Genomic DNA, 22,062 nt, shown 5'->3' with positions numbered 1-22,062 from the left:
TATATATGTGTATATATAAATAAGCAAACACATTTGTATTTTTTAATACTTGCGTGCATAACAAAATTAATGTTGCGAGATGTAAATTTATGTTCTAGAATAATGATTATATCAAATTTATATATAATTTTTCAGTTAAATTAACAAGTATCTTGCATGTTCTATTTTTTTTTTAATTACACGAGTCTGTTTACAGATCATCGCAAGAGACATAATTTATTATTAATGACCAATATACTCAATCAAGTGCATATATTGTAATTTGATATTTACTTCGTAAAAGTATAATTAGTTACATAGACATTTTATAAGTGATATAAACATGGCACAAAAAAAATCTTTTACCATAGAGGGGTAAGCTTCAAGCCACACAACGTTCGCTTTAAGTACATAAATATGATAGCCTGAATATTGGATCGTTCCAGATTTACTTTAGAGAATATGTTCGCTATGGAACTGGGAAAGTATCAAGATATTGCACAAGATGTTGTAATGTATGCCGTGAAAGAACTTGCGATAGAAAGAGGCATGAAAGAATTAGCAGAAATATGGAAATCCATGGAATTTAATATAGTGAAACATTATAAAGGTATTTAGAAAAACATACATTTATTGTTATTATTGAACAAACAAATATGCGAGTATATAAGATTTAATATAGAGTATATAAGATTAAATTTGATTAAATTAGTTCATAGGAAGAACGATTTCGCTAAAGTATCTAAAAATTTAATTAAGAACAGAATTTAATTATCATTAAATTAATTATAATGAGATATATAATCCTACGATTGTTGATTACATTTTCCAGGCATAGAAGAACGCGGCTTTATTCTTGGACCACTTGACGAATTGAATCTGGTACTCGAAGATAACATGTTGACCGTACACAGCATGGCAGCCTCGCAATTCGTCGGGCCGTTTCTCAATGTTGTACAAAAATGGGAACGCACAATGCATACGATCTCCGAAGTTCTGGAAGTGTGGGTGGATCTCCAGCGAAAGTGGCTGTATCTCGAGGGTATTTTCGTGGGTGGCGACATTCGTTTTCAGTTGCCGGACGAAACAAAAAGATTTGATGATATCGATCAAGCTTACCGAAAAATTATGGCTGACACGGCGAAGAGGCTCAATGTTTTGGAATGTTGCTTGATTTATGGTATTTGGAAAAGAATTAATTTGTTTCATTATTAAAGTTAATCTAATTGAAAAAAATTAGTATAATATATTTTTAAGAATTTTCATATAATATTTCATATATATTTTAAATAATATGAAGATTTCTAAAAAATATCATATACAGACTTTATTCTAGAAATTGGAAAATGAGAAATTTTAGAATATTTCAAAATTCACAAATATATATAAAAATTTCTAGAAAAGATCTAGATTTTTATATTTCTGAAAAGATTATTCCAATTCGTATTAAAAACTAAAAAATTTTACCTGATCGAGGCAAGCATTTTTTTTTTAATTATAAGATTAATTATAAAAATTTGAAGAAATATATGAAGAATTTTAGGAAAAATTGTCATCAAGAAAATTTCAAAAATATAGAAGAAATATACATATAAGAAACTTATAAGAAATATACATAAAATATAAAATAAATTAGAAAAAATTAAAAAAAAATAATTATTTACTTTGTTAATTAGGTCGAAAGAGTGAGTTTGAAACTATGATAGCAGCCCTCGAGAAGTGCCAAAAGTCTTTGAAAGAATATTTGTGCAACAAACGCATTATATTCCCAAGATTCAATTTTATTAGCGATGATGAACTGCTAAACATTCTCGGCAGTGGTACTCCTACTACAATTCAGGAACATGTAGGAAAGATGTTCGATAATCTCGATAAATTCATAATAGTATCAGACACAGATAAACAGATGGCTACGGCTCTCGTATCTTGCGAAAAAGAAGTTATGGATTTCAGAAATCCTGTATCCGTGGAAGATCAGGTCGAAATCTGGATGGGACTGGCTCTTGAAGAAATGAAAAGATCGAATCGATATCTAACAAAGAAAGCGGTCTACAATTACGGCAAGGTTTATATTGAATTATGCGATAATTATTATCGCACGTTACTTCCGTTCATTTGCTCTTCAAAAAAACATTTTTCTAAAACATCTCATACTTTCTCTGTTAACTTTTAATGTACCATTTTAAAGTAATAATTAATTGACAAATTAAAATATTTTTTTTATTTAGAAATTGTATATAATAACTTTCACTATTTTGTACGTAAACATAGGTGCGAAGACCAATAACTCAGTGGATACTCGAATTTCAAGGAATGATGGTTCTCGTAGCCAATCAGATATGGTGGACCGCAGAAGTCGAGAATGTTTTCGATAAGATATCCCAGGGAAATAAACGCGCTATGAAAGAAGTAATGCTCGCAAATTGTGAATACAATTTGTGTCATGTTGTGTTTTTTATTATTGAAAATAAAAAAGTATTTCTTTTTTTTATGTATGTATTTTTTTTATATATATAGTATTTACAACAACTCAATACTCAAGTGGACGAAGTGGTGACATTGATGGGTACCGATTCGCTTACAAATAATGACAGAAAGAAGATTGATATGGTTTTGACCATTAACGTGCACATTCGCGACATTGTCGAGAGTTTTGTTAGAAACAGTATTGTGGATCCTACAGAATTCGAATGGGAAAGCCAATTAAGGTAATTTTTTTATTATGTAAAAATATGTAGCTTTTATCAAATTTTAACAGTATAAGTCTTTTAACAATACGAACTTTCAACAATACAATTTAAACAATAATCTTTTAATAATACAATTTTAATTTTTTTATATTAAACAATATATTTTTGATGTAGTCATAACAATATTTAAAATTAATAAATATTTATATAAAAGTACTTTTATATAAAAATTTTTATAAAAGTACTATTACTTTTATGATTATTGTAATCTACGGCGGAGTATTTTCGCGTATATAGATTTTACTGGGTTCATGATCTGGACAATGTATGGATGAATCAATGCACAGGCACTTTCGAATACGGTTACGAGTACATGGGTCTTAATGGCAGATTGGTCATTACACCACTGACAGATAGAATATATCTCACTATTACGCAAGCTCTCTCGATGCACTTAGGCGGTGCACCGGCGGGTATGTAATGCATGTATACATGAGAGTTGCAAATGTCTCAAGATAACATCTTCTCATCGATCTTAAATCTTAATGTCTAACCATGATAAAACAAATTATACTGTAATTATAAATACAAAGATATATTGGAAAAAGTGAAATGTTACATGAAATTTGAAAACATCAGCGCAAATACTTTTAATTTACCCATTTTAATTTTTTAATGGTTTAAGCAACAAGTTTATAAAACTGCGTTTTCTTAATTTTTAACACTAAGGTCCTGCTGGAACCGGAAAGACTGAGACAGTCAAAGATTTAGCGAAAGCTCTAGGGCTCTTATGTATCGTAACTAATTGCGGCGAAGGAATGGACTATATCACGATTGGAAAGACTCTGAGTGGTCTCGCTCAGTGTGGAGCATGGGGTTGTTTCGACGAATTTAATCGTATCGACAGTTCTGTTCTCTCTGTTATTTCGACCCAGCTTCAAACTATACGCTCGGCACTGCAAGTTAAAGCTCAAAGATTCGCGGTATATATTTCATTAAACTGAAAAGCACGAAGTGTCCGGAATAATACGAGTTATTTATAGTCACAATTATATATTAAAATTTTTTTATAAATTAATAGAATAATTTTAATATTATAAAGAAAAATATTTTATAATATTAATATATGTTCGTGTCTGATATTCTATTTTTCTGTAGTAAAGTGTAGTTCTATTTTATTTTAATTTAAATATTATTCTCAATTTTTTAAATAAATATGTATTTATCAAATATGATTACATTAATTTCTCCATTATTTTATATATGATAAATATAAACAAATTGTTATTAAATATAAATTCCTGTTTCTATTTATTACATGTATATTATATTCTATAATAACCAAAATATTCTCCAAAAGTTCGAGGATCAAGATATCGTATTGGACTCGAAGGTAGGAGTCTTCATCACCATGAACCCAGGATACGCCGGTCGCACGGAATTACCAGAGTCTATTAAAGCCCTCTTTAGACCAGTAGTCTGCATAGTGCCGGATAACGAGTTAATCTGTCAGATTAAGCTTTTTAGCGCCGGTTTTTTGATGGCAAAGTTGCTCGCAAAGAAGATGACCGTTCTCTATAAGCTGGCGAGCGAACAGCTAAGCAAACAAACACACTATGATTTTGGCTTGAGGGCCCTTAAATCTGTGCTTAATATGGCCGGCGAGTTGAAGAGAACTTCCAATGATTTACCCGAAAACGTCGTGCTAATGAGAGTCCTCAGAGACATGAACTTACCTAAATTTATATATGATGACGTGCCGCTGTTCCTGGGTCTGATAAGGGATCTCTTTCCTGACTTGGATTGTCCCAGAATGCACTATCTAGACTTTAATGAAGCAGTTGAGGCGGTATTAAAAGAACATGACTATATTGTTTTACCTGAGCAAGTAAATAGTGTTCTCTAGATTTCTAACGCATGGAAGAAGGTTTTGCTAAAGTATTTAATACTAAATTTATTTTGTTAAGATAAAGATTTAGTTAGAAACATATTTATAAGATATATAGATTTATAAGATATATAAATTTATAGTTAGATATAGAAAATAATTTTGTTAGATCAAAAAATAATTATGTAAAATAATCAAACTAGAATGTTCAAATTGTTTGCATTATTAGACTAGCGTCTTATATAATAATTTGGATAGGTCAACAACATTATTTTTTTAGATCTAACTAAATTTTTTGATACTTTAACAACATCATTCCTTCCTTGTATACATATATATTTAGCTATTATAATCGTAGACTTCAAATTAGACAAAAATAATAAAAAACATATATAACTCGGTCTAGGTTGATAAAGTCATTCAGTTATATGAAATGATGATGATTAGGCATTCTACGATGATTATTGGTCCCACCGGCGGTGGTAAGACAGTGGTTGTCGAAACGCTCTGCAGAGCACAGACGTACCTTGGTAAACCCACAAAATTGCACATTTTGAATCCTAAGGTGTGAATAATAATTAATTATAACTATATAATTAATTATAATTAATTATAAGTAGCATTGTTAAATTTTATTGCAAAATTCTTTATGTCATCATGATTTTTAAAGGCTTGCACCGTCATCGAGCTGTACGGAAAGCTAGAACCTACAACACGGGATTGGGCGGATGGTCTTCTGAGTAATATCTTTCGAGAAATTAATCGACCGCTGGATTCCAGCAAAGATGAACGAAGATACATACTTCTCGACGGGGATGTTGATGCGTTATGGATCGAAAACATGAACTCGGTAATGGATGATAACAAGCTATTGACTCTGGCCAATCAAGAAAGGATCAAATTGCAGAATTATTGTAGTCTGCTCTTTGAGGTAACTTAATGTGGATATAATATCGACTATTGAATATGTGAGAGACAATTTAGAAAAATTAATTTGATGTTTGAATAAGACGGTATTCAAACAAATATGAGCATAAAGACAATAGGAGGCATTATTTGTAATTTCACTCTTTGTATAAAAATTATACAAAGTACATTGTAATTTGTTTCAAAACTATTATTAAATCGTAGTTATACCATAAATATGATATAACTACGATTTAATAATGAATTAATAACAGTTTTGAAACAAATTATAATGAAAAAAGAATTAAGGATAATAACGTTATAATGAATTAAATTATAGAAAAATGACATTTTTAATAGTTCTAAAGATTTAAAGATACTTTAAAAAATAAATTGATCCCTGTGCTAAAGGTAGGCGACTTGCAGTACGCCTCACCTGCAACGGTTTCAAGAGCAGGTATGGTCTATGTAGACCCAAAAAGTCTAGGCTACCAGCCGTACATGGACAAGTGGATACAAACCAAAAGCAATGCCGATCAAGATTTTCTTCGAGGAATGTGCGAGAAATATGTGCATGGCTCACTTAAGCTTATTACCGAAGGAATGTTAGGCTTTCAAACAGTCGAACCTCTTCGGACGATTATACCGCAAACTGGACTCAATATGGTAACTAGATTGATTATTGATTTGTGGACAATTATGATTGTAGTGGTAATTAAAAAACGCATCGAATGTAAAAATTAACTACTGACACAATTATAATATGAAATTAGACTAAAGAATAAGTCTAATAAAGTAAGAGGAATCCTATATCGATATCTCACTGCTTGGATCTCAATGCTTAAGTAAAAGATGTTTATTAAAAATGCTTATTATTAGCATCAATATTATTAAATTATTTGTCAATTTAATATATGATATTATTATTCTAATTCTGTTCATTATTACGTTCAAGATTGAAAAAAGGTTTCGGAGCGGTTTGCACAATTGGATATGTATATAAATTTACATAGAATTATTTAAGCACTAAATTTACAGAATTATTTAAGCACTAAGATCCACTTTAGGTCAAATAGGATTTGTTTTATTTAATTAAATATTGATACAATTTATAATCATATTTCTTTAAAATTAAAATTTATAATATGTAAAATTTATAATGTTAAATTAACACATTTTGTATTTATTTATTTTAGAATTTATATTTAAAAAAAATATGATTTTTATATTATTTGTTTATTTACTCATATATTTTTAACTAGGAAAACAGAGAATCTCTAATATAAATACAAAATGTTTTTTTACTGTGCTTCGTATTTTATTAATAACATTTTTTGCATGGTTTCCGAAGGTAACTCAATTTTGCTTCGTATTTGATGGTTTATTGTCAACATTAAAATATGAATTGGAAAAACAAAAATCAGAAATCGATGAAGAGGACAATTTGTTGGTAACGAAAGAGAAGCTCTGGGAGGCAATGTACATTCAAGCGTGCTATTGGTCATTCGGTGCATCTATTGTAGACGAGGCGCGCTCCAAATTCGATGAGTACATAAAGAAAATATGTGGATTTATGTTAGTGGAAGACACACCTGCTAAACCAGCGTCCGCTAGTAAGCTCAATAGAAACAAATAAATTAATCAATACGAAAATTAAATAAATTTAATAAGATCTGATTAATGTAACTTTTTTTGCTTGTTAACTAAAAAATGTGCATGTTTGCTCAGAATTTATACCCGTATCTTTTCCAACCATCTATGACTACGTACTGGATATCAAGGAAAAGGTTTGGAAGGCATGGAAGTGGTTGGTACCAATGTATGTTCATGATAGACAGAAGAATTTTTCGGATATTTTAGTGCAAACAATTGATACTCTGCGTACTACATGGTTCGTAAATCTCATGAACAATCTACAGAGACCGGTATTGTTGGTCGGAGAAACTGGTACGTCGAAAACGGCAATCATTCATGAGTTTTTAAGGAATTTGAATCCTGAAAAATACGTAAGTAAATAAAACAATATTGAAGAAATCAAATCAATTTAATTAGTAATTGTTTTCTATACAAGGTGTCTCAAAACGTCAATATTATGATGGTCTGTTTTAAGTAAAACATGTTCATATAAAGTTTATATGAATTTTTGCTTGGAAATCTCAGAAACCATTCGGAATAGAACACACATTTATATAAACATTTTTGCTTAAAATAATCAATGCCATCATTTTCCAGAATATTGACTTATCCTTCTGGAATATTCTGTATAGTATATTTTATTCACATAATTCCAATCAAATATATAATGTAATATGTACATATATAAAAAAAACATGTAATAAGATACAAAAATTTTATATTTATCAATAATTTATGACTAATAGGAACAGCTCTTAATAAACTTTTCGTCAAGAACTACTTCAATGGACGTGCAAAGAAATATTGAATCAGTAGTGGAGAAAAGATCAAGAGAAGTATTCGGAGCCCCGCCTGGAAAGAAATTAATAGTTTTCATTGATAACATGAATATGCCAATCGTAGATATTTATGGAACTCAACAGCCCATTGCGTTTCTTAAACTATTGTTTGAAAAGGGTGGCTTTTATGATCGCGGACGTGATTTGAATTGGAAATATATGAAAGATATTTGTAAGTATGTTCAGGAAGTAACAAATATACCAAAAATGCTTTTTTAAAAACACGAAGCTAATTTTCCTAGCAACAATTTTATCAATTTTTCATAATTTATCGACATCAAGGATTTAATATATATTTATAATATGTATGTTTAATTAATTGAAAACTTATGTCACGAATGTATTTTCTGTAACAATTAAAAATTTGTGTTAAATTTAACTCATTTTATACAAATTACATAAATCTTTGTGTTAATTTAACATGAAATGAATATTAGGAAGTAATATAAACATTATATAAAAAATTAATATAGAAGGTGTAACATTGACAAGCTTGTGTAAGCATATTTCTTAGTAAAATTATGTTAATTGTTTATAATATGTAAAATTAACATATTTTATTCATTTATTCTAGAATTTATATTTTTAAACACATTATTTTTATATTAATTAATTGGTCGCAGTACGAAATGTTTTTTACTGTTTGTAGATTATTTAGCAGCTATGGGAGAACCCGGTGGTGGTAGGAACGAAGTCGATCCGCGATTTATCTCAATGTTCTCAGTTTACAACGTAACTTTTCCAACGAACGAGACTCTGAATTATATTTACACGAGTATTTTATCCGGACATCTGCAGACATTTTCGGAGGCAATTCTATCTATCGCAGACAAACTTGTACAATTGACGTTGGAACTTTACGAGGTAATTTTGTGTCACGTTACGTATAGTATTATATCTCTAAGTGAGATACGTATATTAACAACATAATGTGTCCTAACTATTCAGATAATTAGGAACGAACTACTGCCGACTCCGTCCAAGTTTCATTATATTTTCAACATGCGAGATCTCTCAAGAATCATGGCTGGATTACTTCAGACACATCCTAATATCTTTTTTGTAACCAAACAGTTTGTTAGGCTCTGGAGAAACGAGGTCACCAGAGTTATATGCGATCGCCTCATTAGTGTACAAGTAATAAAGCTTCTTCTTTTTTTCTTGTACATTAATTTTACGTTATAATCGACTTTTTTCAACGTAATTATTCGTATAGAGTATTTCTGACATCTCAACATTACATTTCAATTTTCATTGATTTTGTGATCTACAATTAAATGAATTTAAATTGATAATATTTTATACATTTTTTAAAAATAAAGATAAATGAAAAAAGTTTTTAATTGTTAAACAATTTACTCTAAATACAATAATATAAATAAATAACATTTAAATATGTAGCACGACTTTATAAGGTATGGGCATTCTAAGAAATCTAATATATATTAATAATTAAAGAAGAATTAAAGATTCGTTTTTAAAATAATTTTGTTATTTCAGGATAAAAATTTAGTAATCGAGCAATTGAATGAAAAAATACGAAATTGTTGGGAGCTAGAACCTGAAGTGATTCAATACAGTTTAAGAGACCCGATACTATACGGCGATTTCAGAAATGCCTTAAATAAAGATGAGCTTAGATTTTATGAGGATCTATTGGATTATGAAGCAGTTTACAGCTTGTTTCTAGAGGTCAAGTTTTTTTCTTTAAATATATAATTTTTAATTATTTTTCTATGTTATATTAACATTCCTATCTATAAATATTATTCAAGCAACATCATTGTTTAACCTGGAACTGAGTGGGTCCTACTAATTCCACTTAATTATATCTTTTATTTACAACTGCAAATTTAAATTGTTATTAAAATAAACTTATTAATGTTCATACACATTTTTTTGTTTATGAGTTATGTCATTTTGGTTCCTGGAAATTAATTAGTGTCTTTAGTCAACATAAATGTCACAGAGCCAACAATAATTGTGTGACAGATTTTAATGTCAACTCCAGAGAATTAAATTAACGTTTAATATATATAAAAAATGTCTTTATGCTATCTACAGATTTTCGAAGAATACAACGAAAGGAACAGAACTAAGCTGCACATGGTTCTCTTCAATGACGCGCTCGAGCATCTGACTAGAGTGCATCGTGCTCTTCGAATGCACTGTGGTCATGTATTGATCATCGGTACGGATGGCAGCGGCAAGAAATCCGTGATCAAGTTAGCATCCTTCGCTGCCGATTATCAACTCTTTCAAATCGTTCTGCGTCGCGGATACAATCAAGCGTTCTTCCGCGAAGATATAAAGAATTTGTATAATATGGTCGGCCTGGAAAATAAAAGGATTGTATTTATGTTCACGTCTGCCCACATTAAGGACGAAAGCTTCCTCGAGTTGGTGAACAGCATGTTGACAGGTTTCATGCCGGCTGTCTTCAACGATGAAGAGAAAGATATAATTGTCTCTTCCTGCAAAGATGCAGCGGTTAAAGCAGGCTTTGATGCCTCAAAGTAAGCTGTTTGTCCACTTTATTTTAAAATTCTTGAAATACATGTTTAATCCTAGAAGAATGTATAATATTAAGTGATACAATATATTATTATATTGATAGTAAATTCTACTTATAAGAAAATAAGTCACTTTTAATTAATGTAACTTAAGTTTTTCGTACATTTTGTTTAATATCAAAATATTTACAATCTATACTAAATACATATCTATATTAAATACAAATAATCTATAATAGTTCAATTAGACCTCTTATCAGAGAACAAATCGAATTAAGTAAAGAAATGCTTTGGACAGAGTTAATGTTTTAGTGTTAAAATAAAATTTTTTTTATTTTAGGAAGAGCGTCTGGTCGTATTTCGCTAAGACATGCACCACGAATTTACGAATAGCGTTGGCGATGAGTCCATCGAGCGATGCTTTACGGACACGCTGTCGCAGTTATCCCGGTTTAATCAATAATACCACTATAGACTGGATGTTCCCGTGGCCGCAGCAGGCCTTGGTAGCGGTAGCGAATGTTTTACTCAGAGACGTAAGCAAAAATAAAACGGCGAAAAAACCCAAACAGAATAAGATCTCAATAAAGTCATAATAAATCGTGACTGATTGAAAAGTTATTTTTAAGTATTTTAGAGACACTTTGACACCATTTCAATATAATAATGACATTTTGTTCTACTCGAAATGTTCCAACATGAAATGAGAAATCCTTTTTTTTTCAGAATCCGATCGTACCGCAAGAGTACAAGGAAGTAATCGTGAGTCACGTTGTATACGTACATACATCCGTATTACAATATACAATGGACTTTGCGACAAAGCTGAGGCGACGAAATTATATCACGCCATGGCATTTTATGGATTTTATCAACACTTATTTGAATCTATTGATGGAGAAGAAGAATTTCATAAATTCGCGCTGCACTCGTCTTTCCGGAGGTAGTTACAAAACCTTTTATGCAAAAGTCCGAAATTATTTTATTTTTTTATTATATTTTTTAATAAGATATGAAGTCAATAAATTTAATAATATTTCTTTAATATCATCTTTTATATCTCTTATTTCATTTTTAAAAGAAATTATCTTTCTATAAAAGTCTTATGTTGTCGTATAATTTAAGAGAAATTATCTTTCGACAGAGTTTTTCGTTTTCAAATAACAAATTTTTTTTATAGGATTACAAAAAATCATAGACGCTTCGGTGACTTTAACGGAATTAAATGAAGTCTTGGCAGAGCAAAGAATCAAAGTAAATGATCAAACGACGAACTGCGAACAGTTGCTCGAGATTATTGGTAAGAGCACAGACATCGAGTTGGAAAAAAAGATTCTGAGAGAAGACAAGAGGAAAGAAATTGAGGAAAAGAAGAAAATAATTACCAAAGAAGAAACGGAAGCTAGGCAAGCCTTAGCGGAGGCTCAACCGGCCCTCGATGCGGCCAAACTTGCATTGAGTGACCTCGATAAAGCAGATATTACCGAGATAAGGTTCATTCTAGATTAATTACTATTTTTCTTTCTATATATATATATATATATAGGTTTTATATAAAATTCATCTGTTTAAAGGACCGATAAAATACGTTTGTTTTTACATATAATATAGCTTGTAATGTGACAAACAAAAGATATTTATAAACATAAGTCTTAATAATGGGTAGATTTTTAAGTTTACCAAAAGTGAATTCGGTCCTTTGTAAGATTTTTAAATATTTCCAATATTTATCAATTATCCATTGAATTTTAAAAAAGTGAAAGAAGAAGAAAATCGTCTAGTAGAATATTAATCAAAAGATATTAATCTTCAAACTTGCTAAAAATCAGTAATGACTATTCAGATCCTTTCCCACTCCGCCCGAACCAGTGCAGATTGTTTCCGAATGCGTTGCAATGCTTCGTGGCGTCAAAGACGTGTCATGGAAAGGGGCAAAAGGCATGATGAGTGATCCTTATTTCTTGAAGCACTTGCAAGAGATGAACTGCGACTTGATCACTTTGCGGCAACTGCAAGCGGTAAGGGCGCATTTGAAGAAGACGGATAAGCTAGATCAGATGCAAGTCATCAGCAAAGCAGGATATGGCTTATACAAATTCGTGCTTGCTGTTCTGGATTATTGCGCCGTTTATAGAGAGGTATTTATTACATTATTTTGTAAGCTTTAATTGATAATTCATCTGCCTAAAATGTAATTTTCATTTATTTCTTTATTTGTTCATTTCTTATTTATTCATTTTTTTTCTTTTAATCTTTTTTCTTCTTTTGATCTTTTCTATTCTTCATTATTTAAAGATTCATCACGGTCCAAGGTCCTCAATATAACAAATACTGTATTAAATTAATACTATCAATAATTTAAAATAAAATTTCCTAAATTCTAATACGATAAAAAAGGAAAAATTTGAACTAGTGAGAATCGATATTGTAAACCCTGCACTAATATTCCAACAAATAATATTTAATATTAAATCAATAAAGATATTTCTTTCAATAATACTTTAATTAGAATATGTTACTCGTCATAATGTCTTTAGGGGACCAATTATAAAAAACTGTACAGTCAAATGTTAATTATATAAATTTCTATGCTAACATTTTACTTTTGACATTTTACATTTTACTTCTGTCGTTTCAGGTGAAACCAACGATAGATAGAGTTCAAGCACTCGAAGCGGAATCCGAAAAAGCCAGGCGCGCGTTAGAAAAGGAAGAACGGGAATTAAAACGATTGGAGGAAACGATCAAAGAATTAAACGAGAAATATGACGCCGCGATGACTAAGCGACAGAGTCTTCAGGATGAAACAGATTTGTTACAACGACGTCTTTCGGCTGCTGACAAACTCATCTCCGGATTGTCCTCCGAGAATGAACGATGGCGAAAGGATCTGGAGGTTCTTCAAGACGACTTGGAAAAGATCACAGGAAATTGCTTGCTCGGAGCAGCCTTTCTGGCTTACAGCGGTCCTTTTTCCTATGAGTTCAGGAATGAAATGTACAGCGACTGGGAAAGGAGCATTCTAGACAAGGAATTACCTTTATCAACGCCCTTCAAGTTCGAAACACAACTGAGCGACGACATCGAAATTACCAAGTAAACGAGACTTCTGCTTATATTCATACATCACATAGATATATATCACTACATAATTAAATGTTATAATTTTTCTCTTTATCTATCGATTAAAATAAAAATTTTGCAAATGCCATTAAATTTCTAAAAATCACAAGTAAAAGAAAAATATCACAAAAACAATTTTAACTACTTAATTCCGCTAATAAAAAAAGTATTCGCTTCAAAATTTCCTTAACTGATATTTGAGAGTTCAATGTATCTGACAAAACTTGATGCATTCTTTGGAGTAAATCTCTTCAAAGGATTTAGAGAGTATTTTTGCAACGTAATTCAATAATTTTTTTAATACATATTTTGAAGATTCAAAATTTAAGAAATAAAATTATCTAATTAAAATTATGCAAAGTCTTGAAAAACATTTAATATAAATAATTTTTCGCAAAGTTTAGCGCATAACTGAAAAAAGGCTGGACTTACAAATACTAATTAGATTAACAATTATTGTTATTCATGTAGCACAGATCATTCCAGCAATATTGTAGCAACATTGAAACATTCCAGCATGATGGTAGTAATATTGCTTGTAAAGCTAAACTAGCTTTTGTAATGTATGAGTAATTGCTATTTTATTTTTTTCTAACAAATATATTCGTGTAGCTTAGCGATATAAACACTATGCTTCTAATATTTAATGTAACTTGCAGTTGGAACTCGGAAGGTCTTCCACCAGACGAGCTATCGGTACAAAACGGTATACTAACTCTGAAAGCATCTAGATTTCCGCTTTGTATTGATCCCCAACAACAAGCATTAAATTGGATTAAGAAAAGAGAAAAGAAGAATCTAAAGATCCTCTCCTTTACGGATGCAGATTTCTTGAAGCAAGTTGAATTAGCAATCAAATATGGTCTGCCTGTGCTCGTTCAAGATGCCGACGAGGTTGATCCTATTTTGGCTAACGTCTTATCGAAAAATATCCAGAGTAAGTTATACAATTTAAATAAATTCATGAATCGATATATATAATTGCAGTCCGCAAAAACTAAAAATTTTTTTTTTTATTTGATTTCTGTAGCTGTTGCAGGACGAACTTTCGTCATTCTCGCCGATAAAGAGATAGATTACGATCCGCAATTCAGAATATATTTGACAACAAAAATAACTAATCCGATGCTGGATCCTACTTTATATGCCAAGGCGATTGTCATCAATTACATGGTCACTACAGTAGTGAGTTAACTTCATTACAATTATGATACAATCATAATTAATGAGCTAAATCATAATTAATATATGTTATTAGAACATTGATTTACAAGTTTTCTGTTTCTCAATATTTGTTTTCGATATAATTATAATCATATTATAATTATATTTTATTTAAGAAAACAGTAATTTTTCTTTAATTTAAAAAACTATAAATATATCAACTTTAAGTTTTGTAACAATAAATTCTCTCACTTTTCTTCAGGGTTTGGAGAACCAACTTCTGTCAGTAGTAGTGAAAACTGAAAGACCGGACATTGAGGAACAACGTGAAACACTGATTTTAGAAACTAGCAAGAATAAGAATCTGCTGCAGCAATTGGAAAACAGTCTTCTTCGCGAGATTGCCGTGGATAAAGGTAGCATGGTGGATAACATCGAGCTGATCGAGACCTTGGAAAACATCAAGTCCAGCGCCAATGAAGTAATGCAGAAGCTGGTGCTTGCGGAAATCACTTCTGCCGATATCAACAAACTTCGCGAAAACTATCGTCCAGTAGCGGAACGGGGTGCAATTCTATTCTCCGTGCTGGCCGATATGGCCACCGTAAATGCCATGTATCAATACTCGCTGATCAGTTACATTGAGGTGTTCATCCACTCGCTGAAGAGATCGTTACCGGATCCAGTGGTTATTAAACGACTGAAAAACATTATTCCAATGTTAACGAAGAATGTCTACGATTACGGCTGCACTGGTATCTTCGCGCGGCACAAGTTGCTCTTTTCTCTGCAAACTTGCATGAAGATAGAACAGAATTTAGGCAACGTGAACCAGAAGCAATTAGAATTCTTCATCAAGGGCAGTATGATCCTAGAAAAAGTACCCAAATCGAATCCTACTAAATGGCTGTCGTTATCGGGTTGGGAAGATGTTATCAAGCTGGCGAGCGATTTCCCAGAGAAGTTCGGACAACTTCCGGAAGAAATACGAGATTCTGAAGATGAATGGAAGAAGGTAAACTAAAAATGCAGTAACTATACAAATAATTTAATGTCGTAAATTTTAGTGCAAAACTGTAATGGAAATAATACTTTTGAATTTTATTTAAAAGTATTCTATACACAGAAAAATATCATTCTACTGAGAAAAATGATTATTTAGATAATAAATTATCCGTTTCAGTGGTACGACTCGGATACACCAGAATCTGAAGAACTTCCGTGTGATTATAGTACGCGAGTGACATCGTTCGAAAAGTTAATGTTGATACGCTGTTTTCGAATCGACCGCATATATCGTGGTATTACCAATTACATTATCAAAATCATGGGCAAGCAATACATTACGCCGCCTCACGTGAGCTTCGACATGATTTTCGAGGAAAGTACACCGACCATGCCAGTAGTTTTCATCTTAAGCCCGGGTTCGGATCCCACTTCAGAACTTATGAAGTTGGCTGATCGATACGGTTACGGCGGAGGAAAATTTAGATATCTTTCGCTCGGTCAGAACCAAGAAAAAGTAAGATATATGATAACAAACATTTTGTACTTATGTTAAAATGTTGGTCCTTGTTAAAATTTTTACGTAGAAATTTTAAACATATTTGAATATTAATTTAACGTAATGTGATTGTGTTATTTGAACTTTTCGTACTAACTATATTTAATATTTTTTATAGCAGGCCTGTCTAATTTGAGCTCCGAAGCCAAAACGCAAAGCCAAACGCAAAACAATTCAATGTGGATAAGATTTCGAGAATTGGAAAGTGTTGATACGATCTGACGCTTATCAACACTTTATTCCTAAAATCCTACTCATATTGAATTTTTTTACGTCCATGGCTTTGCCTTTTAACTCCTGGAACTCCTCAAACTGAACAGGTTTGTCTTATAATATAAAATAACATTGATTAAGTGAATGATTAACATTAATTTTCTATATTTTAAAATTGTTGTATTTAATTGCCTTTTAAAAATTATTTGTTTAATAGATCGCAATGGAATTATTGCAAACAGCAAAAACAAGAGGTCAATGGCTAATGTTCCGGAATTGTCATTTATTGCTGTCTTTCACGAAGAATTTAGAAAAGATCGTGGAGAACATAGAGAAGCCTCATCCTGATTTTCGCTTGTGGCTTACTACGGAACCTACCCCTAATTTTCCAATCGGAATACTTCAACAATCTTTAAAAGGTAGAATACTTATTATATTCCAAAAGTTATATATCATATTTTTGAACGAAATTTATTTGCAGTGGTGACGGAACCGCCGAGTGGATTAAAGCTAAACTTGCAAAACACGTATTTTAACATGCGACCGCAGGTCTTGGAAAGTTGTTCTCATCCTCTTTATAAGCATTTAATTTACGTTCTAGCATTTTATCATGCAGTTATCCAGGCAAGCGAATATTTAATATGATTGCATATTTAATCTTCAGAGTAATTTTTTTATTAAAGTGCTTTCAACATTGCAGGAGAGAAGAAAGTATGGTAAAATTGGATGGAACTTAAAATACGACTTCAACGAGTCAGATTTTAATGTGTGCATTACCATCTTAGACACTTATTTGACGAAGGAGTCTGAAGTACCGTGGAATAGTCTCAAATATTTAATTGGCGAAGTATGTTTGAATTCTGCGATCTACATAGAATATTAAAAATATAATATAAACTCTTAGTTAATTTATATATGTATTCTAGAATAGAACCAAAAAAGTTTGGAAACACTTTTAAAAATTTATACTAAAAATACTTAGGATGATGACAAAAGAATTAGATATACATATACATTCCAGGTTAATTTTTAAAAAGTGTTTCCAAACTTTTGGTCTAGAATATAATATATCTCCATTTTTTATCTCCATTCATCCTGAGTTTCTTTTTCGTATAAATTTTTAATGCAAATTATTATATGCTTAAAAATAATCAGGTAATGTACGGTGGAAGAGTGATGGACAATTACGATCGTCGCGTTTCTTACACTTACATGGACGAGTATTTTGGCGATTTTCTCTTTGACGAGCATCAACCGTTTCACTTTTACAAGGACGCTATTGTCGACTATGTGATACCGCCAGAAGGAAATCGCGACGATTACTTACAATTTATTGAAGAACTTCCGCTGGTGAATGGTCCCGAAATATTTGGGCTGCATTCAAACGCCGAGATTGGATACTTTACGCAGGCAGTTAAAGGAATGTGGAAGCATCTCATAGAACTTCAACCGCAAACTGATGCGAGTACGTTACATATTTTTCTTGCCTTATCAAACACTGTTTTTGTAATAATCATATGGCAAAATTATGACGTATCCAAGCGCAACGGTTATCTTAAAAACATGTTTAATGAACGTTATAAAAATGTTTTATAAGACATTCATAACGTTTATTTTTTATTATCGTTTAAAACACCGTTTTATATGAGACATTTCAATGATTTAATAATAGTATATAGTTAATACTTTTATACACCATAAAAAAGATTTCGCTAAACATTTTTTAAATGTAAGCGAATCTACGCTTAATCTACGTTTTTATTCTCGTGAAAGCTATATTTTAATGATTTTTCAATTAAGTAATTTTTAATTTTATATTTTATTTAAAAACTGTTTGTAGCTCGCTTGGATAAAAAGAGTAAGTCTTTCAAATTTATTGTATTTTCCGATAAATTTTAAAGACTTACTCTTTTTATCCAAGCGATAAATTATAATGATATATCACAATTAAAATGACGTTAAATTCTTTAGCCGTGAGCGTCATCGGTGTCAGCAAAGATGAGTTCATCGATAACGTAGCGAAGGAAATCTTGACCAAGATACCCGTGCCATATGATATTAGTAAGGTCAAGAGAAATTTCGGCGTTGGCGTGACACCGACCGCGATCGTTCTATTTCAAGAACTGGAAAGATTTAACAAGTTAATAGAAACGATTACGAGAACATTAAATCAATTGAGAAAGGTTACTAAATCTTCGAGATTTCAATCTATTAAATAGATATAATTTAATTATTTAATAACTAATTAATTACGTATAGATTCTACACAAGATGCATTTTTATTGTTTTTATTAATCTTTATGTACTACCCTTATTAAAATTCTACTTTTTCATAATAACTTTATGCAATTATTTTATTCTATATTTATATTAACAGAAGCAGTTAATAATAAAGGAGGAATTTATTTTGTCTTAGATTCATATTAATATAATAAGGAAGAGATGAGTTTCAAACTTTTTGTAATATAATATAAATTTGAAATGTAAAAAATTTTTTTAAATATGTGCAATGAGAATTTGTTTTAGGATATTGTCAATTAAGAACGCGTCTGATATCCAAAATAAAATTACAGGCCATCGCTGGCGAGATTGGAATGGACGCTGTGCTAGAGAATATTTCCATAGCACTCTATAACGGTATGCTACCTAAAGAATGGGCTAAATTGGCGCCAGACACGCGAAAAAACCTCGCCGGCTGGATGGACCATTTTCAGAAAAGGATAAACCAATACACAAACTGGGTATGATTAGGCGAAATGTTATAACATCCCTTACAGAAATTTAATTTGGTCAATTTATTACTGAAAGATAGTGATTAATTATTCATTTTTAATATTAAAAATTAAATTATATACTGAAAAAAGAGTCTAGTTAATTAGAATTCTGAATTAGAATTAAAATGGACAAATCAGAATTTCCTGGTTGAATCTATTATAATTCTAATTAAAATAACTAGGTTTCTAATTGATGGTCACAACTTTCTGGTTCTTTCATTTTCAACCAGAAATTTTTCCCATTACTAATGCAGTACTTTTAATACTCAAAATAAGTAATTAACGATTACACACCTTCCAAATAAAATTTCTGTAAAAGGTGTGCGTTAATCTCTTCGCAATTAATAATATCTACTTTCTCTTCCTGTTAGTCTGGCGCGAATGAACCCGTAGTACTGTGGTTGCCCGGATTGCATGTTCCAGAAACTTATCTGGCGGCTCTGGTGCAAATGACTTGCCGCAAGAACAATTGGCCCCTCGATCATTCCGTTATTTACACAACGGTATCCAAGTTTTTCAAGCCTGACGATGTAGAAGAAAGACCAGATGAGGCAAATCCTAACGACATTTACTTTTCGATATTAAAATTGCAACAATATTGCATTACACTCTTCTATCCGTGTTTTAAACAGGGCTGTTACGTGTACGGATTATATCTGGAAGGCGCTAGGTGGGACATCGAGGAGCATCGTTTACAAAGATCGCATCCGAAAGTTCTGTTTGAAGCACTACCAATATTAACCATAATACCTATTGAAGTTCATAGATTGAAGTTACAGGTATTTGAATTTGCCGATCTACATAGTGACATAGAAAGAAAAGTAGTAGGTATCCGGGGGCGATTGTTTCCATGCCGTCTTTACTATATTATTATTGATGTTAATCAATGGATTAACTAATTAATTATAGTTCTTTCAATTAATTAAGCAATATCTTTATTTTGCACTTTATCTCTTTTCTTTACATACAACATATATACTTGTGATTCAATTCATATTATTATCCTAGTTTCATTTTAAGATTGCGTTTCAAGATCAAAAATTAAATCGATATGCAATTTACAGAACTAAATAAATATAAATATAGATCTTTTTTTTAGCTGAACTTTTTTTTAAACGATTAATTTTTTTCTTTTTCTGTAATATAGAAAGAAAAGGTGAAAAGAACTGTGTAAGCAATTTAACTAAAAAGAACAGATCTTATAAATTCACATTAATATTATTAAACACAACAAGTTTAACTCATGTCAGACCAAATAATTTCCTATTTATTGAAATATTCATATAAAACGATTTAATTGATCATTTTCAAGTAACTGCAATTTTTGTGAAGAACTTCTAGATCGTAAAACGGATAATTCTTATTTTTACGCTTGTTACAGAATACTTTTAAAACTCCCGTATATACTACGTCGAATCGACGAAATGCTCTCGGTGCTGGTTTAGTTTTTGAGGCAAATTTGGCGACTCCAGAACATATTTCTCATTGGATACTTCAGGGTGTTTGTCTAATATTAAATACAGATTAAAGATCTTCGAGATCATGGAAAAAAGACAAGAATTGTATTCTCCAGTATATTTTATGTATAAGTAATACGTCTACTATTAATTAATAATATTCATTATAGCATAACAATGAACGGCCATTAAGCTATTTTAAACTGTCGTAATTTTAAGGATTATGTATAATTCTATAAATTTTTATCACATAATAATAAATGAGAAAAGATAAGACAGAATATCATATACAATTTTTTAATATTTATCGATCGAATATCGAAGATCAGCATAATACAAAATTACAATTTTTAGCAAAAATACATAATTATTTCGTGTAAATAATTAACATCATTTATCATCCAGTTCGCGATACTTAAGCTGCGGTAAACACATATTATAAAACGAGCTGTCGACGAAATCATCCAAGCTTTGCCACTTCACCCACTGATCGTTCTTTAAATGTTCCGCACTTTTTGCTTTTCCAACAAAGTGTGGATCTACAATTAACAAATACACATCTCTGTTTCCAACGTGTAATCCTACTATACATTTGCTAGAGCAATCCCTGTCTCCGCCCATCATGATCGGACTGCCAAATTGTTTGAAATGTCTTTTAATCTTATCCACTTGGTCAATTAATCCCTTTCCGCTTGACACGTAAATTATTTTGCTAAGAGCTTCATAAAGTTGATTTAAAACAATCGATATCTATAAAATGTTTGAAATGTCAAGTCTGTCAAATCCTCTTACATTTAAAACTTCGATACATGTTAAGGAAATTAAGCTTACTTCGAAACTTCCTATCCATTCTCTCGACCCAATAAATGTTCCGTCTTTATCCTCCACTTCGACAAGGATCTCTTGTATTTTATTAATGCTTGGAACAATTTTTTTCAAATTCTCATTATTTATGATCCATGAACAAATGGTTTGCAATGTTCTGTATCCACATCCCCAACCCTGAATAAATGTAAATGTATTTATTTTGATGATTTAATAAAATAAATAATATTAAATTTAATAAAATTACGTAAGAGAATATTAATTATGATTATATCCCAATTAATCATAATCACCCTATCATTAAAACCATCGCAACCATAGTGCCAGTATTCGTAATCTCCTTGAACTAAGAATGTTTCACCGCTATCTGGCAAGACTAAATTTTCGTGAACGTTTTTTAATAAATTGCTGGAATAATTGACGTTCATTTTTTCCACGTATTAAAAAACCTAATAAACACAATGTTTATATATATATTAATATAATTTTATA

The 22,062-nt window shown here is 30.9% G+C and overlaps 2 protein-coding genes across 2 annotated transcripts in view; one reads left to right on the top strand and one right to left on the bottom strand.

Annotated features, from left to right (window-relative positions):
• LOC108688897 (dynein heavy chain 10, axonemal) overlaps positions 1-20,816 on the top strand; it is a 31,485-nt gene extending 10,669 nt beyond the window's left edge. Inside the window, exons 14-49 of the mRNA XM_018195436.1 lie at positions 426-589; positions 812-1,159; positions 1,656-2,044; positions 2,251-2,388; positions 2,497-2,687; positions 2,967-3,130; positions 3,399-3,652; positions 4,030-4,557; positions 4,964-5,122; positions 5,228-5,488; positions 5,875-6,129; positions 6,815-7,076; positions 7,192-7,469; positions 7,845-8,109; positions 8,587-8,801; positions 8,886-9,074; positions 9,438-9,629; positions 10,002-10,453; positions 10,791-10,986; positions 11,177-11,393; positions 11,631-11,943; positions 12,294-12,588; positions 13,089-13,546; positions 14,233-14,510; positions 14,604-14,758; positions 15,000-15,752; positions 15,921-16,259; positions 16,732-16,933; positions 16,996-17,138; positions 17,215-17,361; positions 17,670-17,979; positions 18,486-18,697; positions 19,088-19,255; positions 19,660-19,839; positions 19,921-20,067; positions 20,670-20,816. Of these exons, the coding sequence (XP_018050925.1) occupies positions 426-589; positions 812-1,159; positions 1,656-2,044; positions 2,251-2,388; positions 2,497-2,687; positions 2,967-3,130; positions 3,399-3,652; positions 4,030-4,557; positions 4,964-5,122; positions 5,228-5,488; positions 5,875-6,129; positions 6,815-7,076; positions 7,192-7,469; positions 7,845-8,109; positions 8,587-8,801; positions 8,886-9,074; positions 9,438-9,629; positions 10,002-10,453; positions 10,791-10,986; positions 11,177-11,393; positions 11,631-11,943; positions 12,294-12,588; positions 13,089-13,546; positions 14,233-14,510; positions 14,604-14,758; positions 15,000-15,752; positions 15,921-16,259; positions 16,732-16,933; positions 16,996-17,138; positions 17,215-17,361; positions 17,670-17,979; positions 18,486-18,697; positions 19,088-19,255; positions 19,660-19,839; positions 19,921-20,067; positions 20,670-20,816 (9,364 nt within the window). The remainder of the gene's footprint in view (positions 1-425; positions 590-811; positions 1,160-1,655; positions 2,045-2,250; positions 2,389-2,496; positions 2,688-2,966; positions 3,131-3,398; positions 3,653-4,029; positions 4,558-4,963; positions 5,123-5,227; positions 5,489-5,874; positions 6,130-6,814; positions 7,077-7,191; positions 7,470-7,844; positions 8,110-8,586; positions 8,802-8,885; positions 9,075-9,437; positions 9,630-10,001; positions 10,454-10,790; positions 10,987-11,176; positions 11,394-11,630; positions 11,944-12,293; positions 12,589-13,088; positions 13,547-14,232; positions 14,511-14,603; positions 14,759-14,999; positions 15,753-15,920; positions 16,260-16,731; positions 16,934-16,995; positions 17,139-17,214; positions 17,362-17,669; positions 17,980-18,485; positions 18,698-19,087; positions 19,256-19,659; positions 19,840-19,920; positions 20,068-20,669) is intronic.
• A 212-nt stretch (positions 20,817-21,028) lies between these two features.
• LOC108688889 (ufm1-specific protease 1) overlaps positions 21,029-22,062 on the bottom strand; it is a 2,114-nt gene continuing 1,080 nt past the window's right edge. Inside the window, exons 2-4 of the mRNA XM_018195420.1 lie at positions 21,864-22,019; positions 21,577-21,747; positions 21,029-21,495 (exon numbers count right to left, since the gene is read on the bottom strand). Coding sequence (XP_018050909.1) covers positions 21,136-21,495; positions 21,577-21,747; positions 21,864-21,998 — 666 coding nt within the window. The 5' untranslated portion in view covers positions 21,999-22,019 and the 3' untranslated portion in view covers positions 21,029-21,135. The remainder of the gene's footprint in view (positions 21,496-21,576; positions 21,748-21,863; positions 22,020-22,062) is intronic.

Source organism: Atta colombica, unplaced genomic scaffold, assembly GCF_001594045.1.
Source record: "Atta colombica isolate Treedump-2 unplaced genomic scaffold, Acol1.0 scaffold248, whole genome shotgun sequence".
Taxonomy (NCBI): Eukaryota; Metazoa; Arthropoda; class Insecta; order Hymenoptera; family Formicidae; genus Atta; species Atta colombica.
Note: the sequence above shows the minus strand (reverse complement) of the source record. Positions and strands in the feature narration are given on the sequence as shown.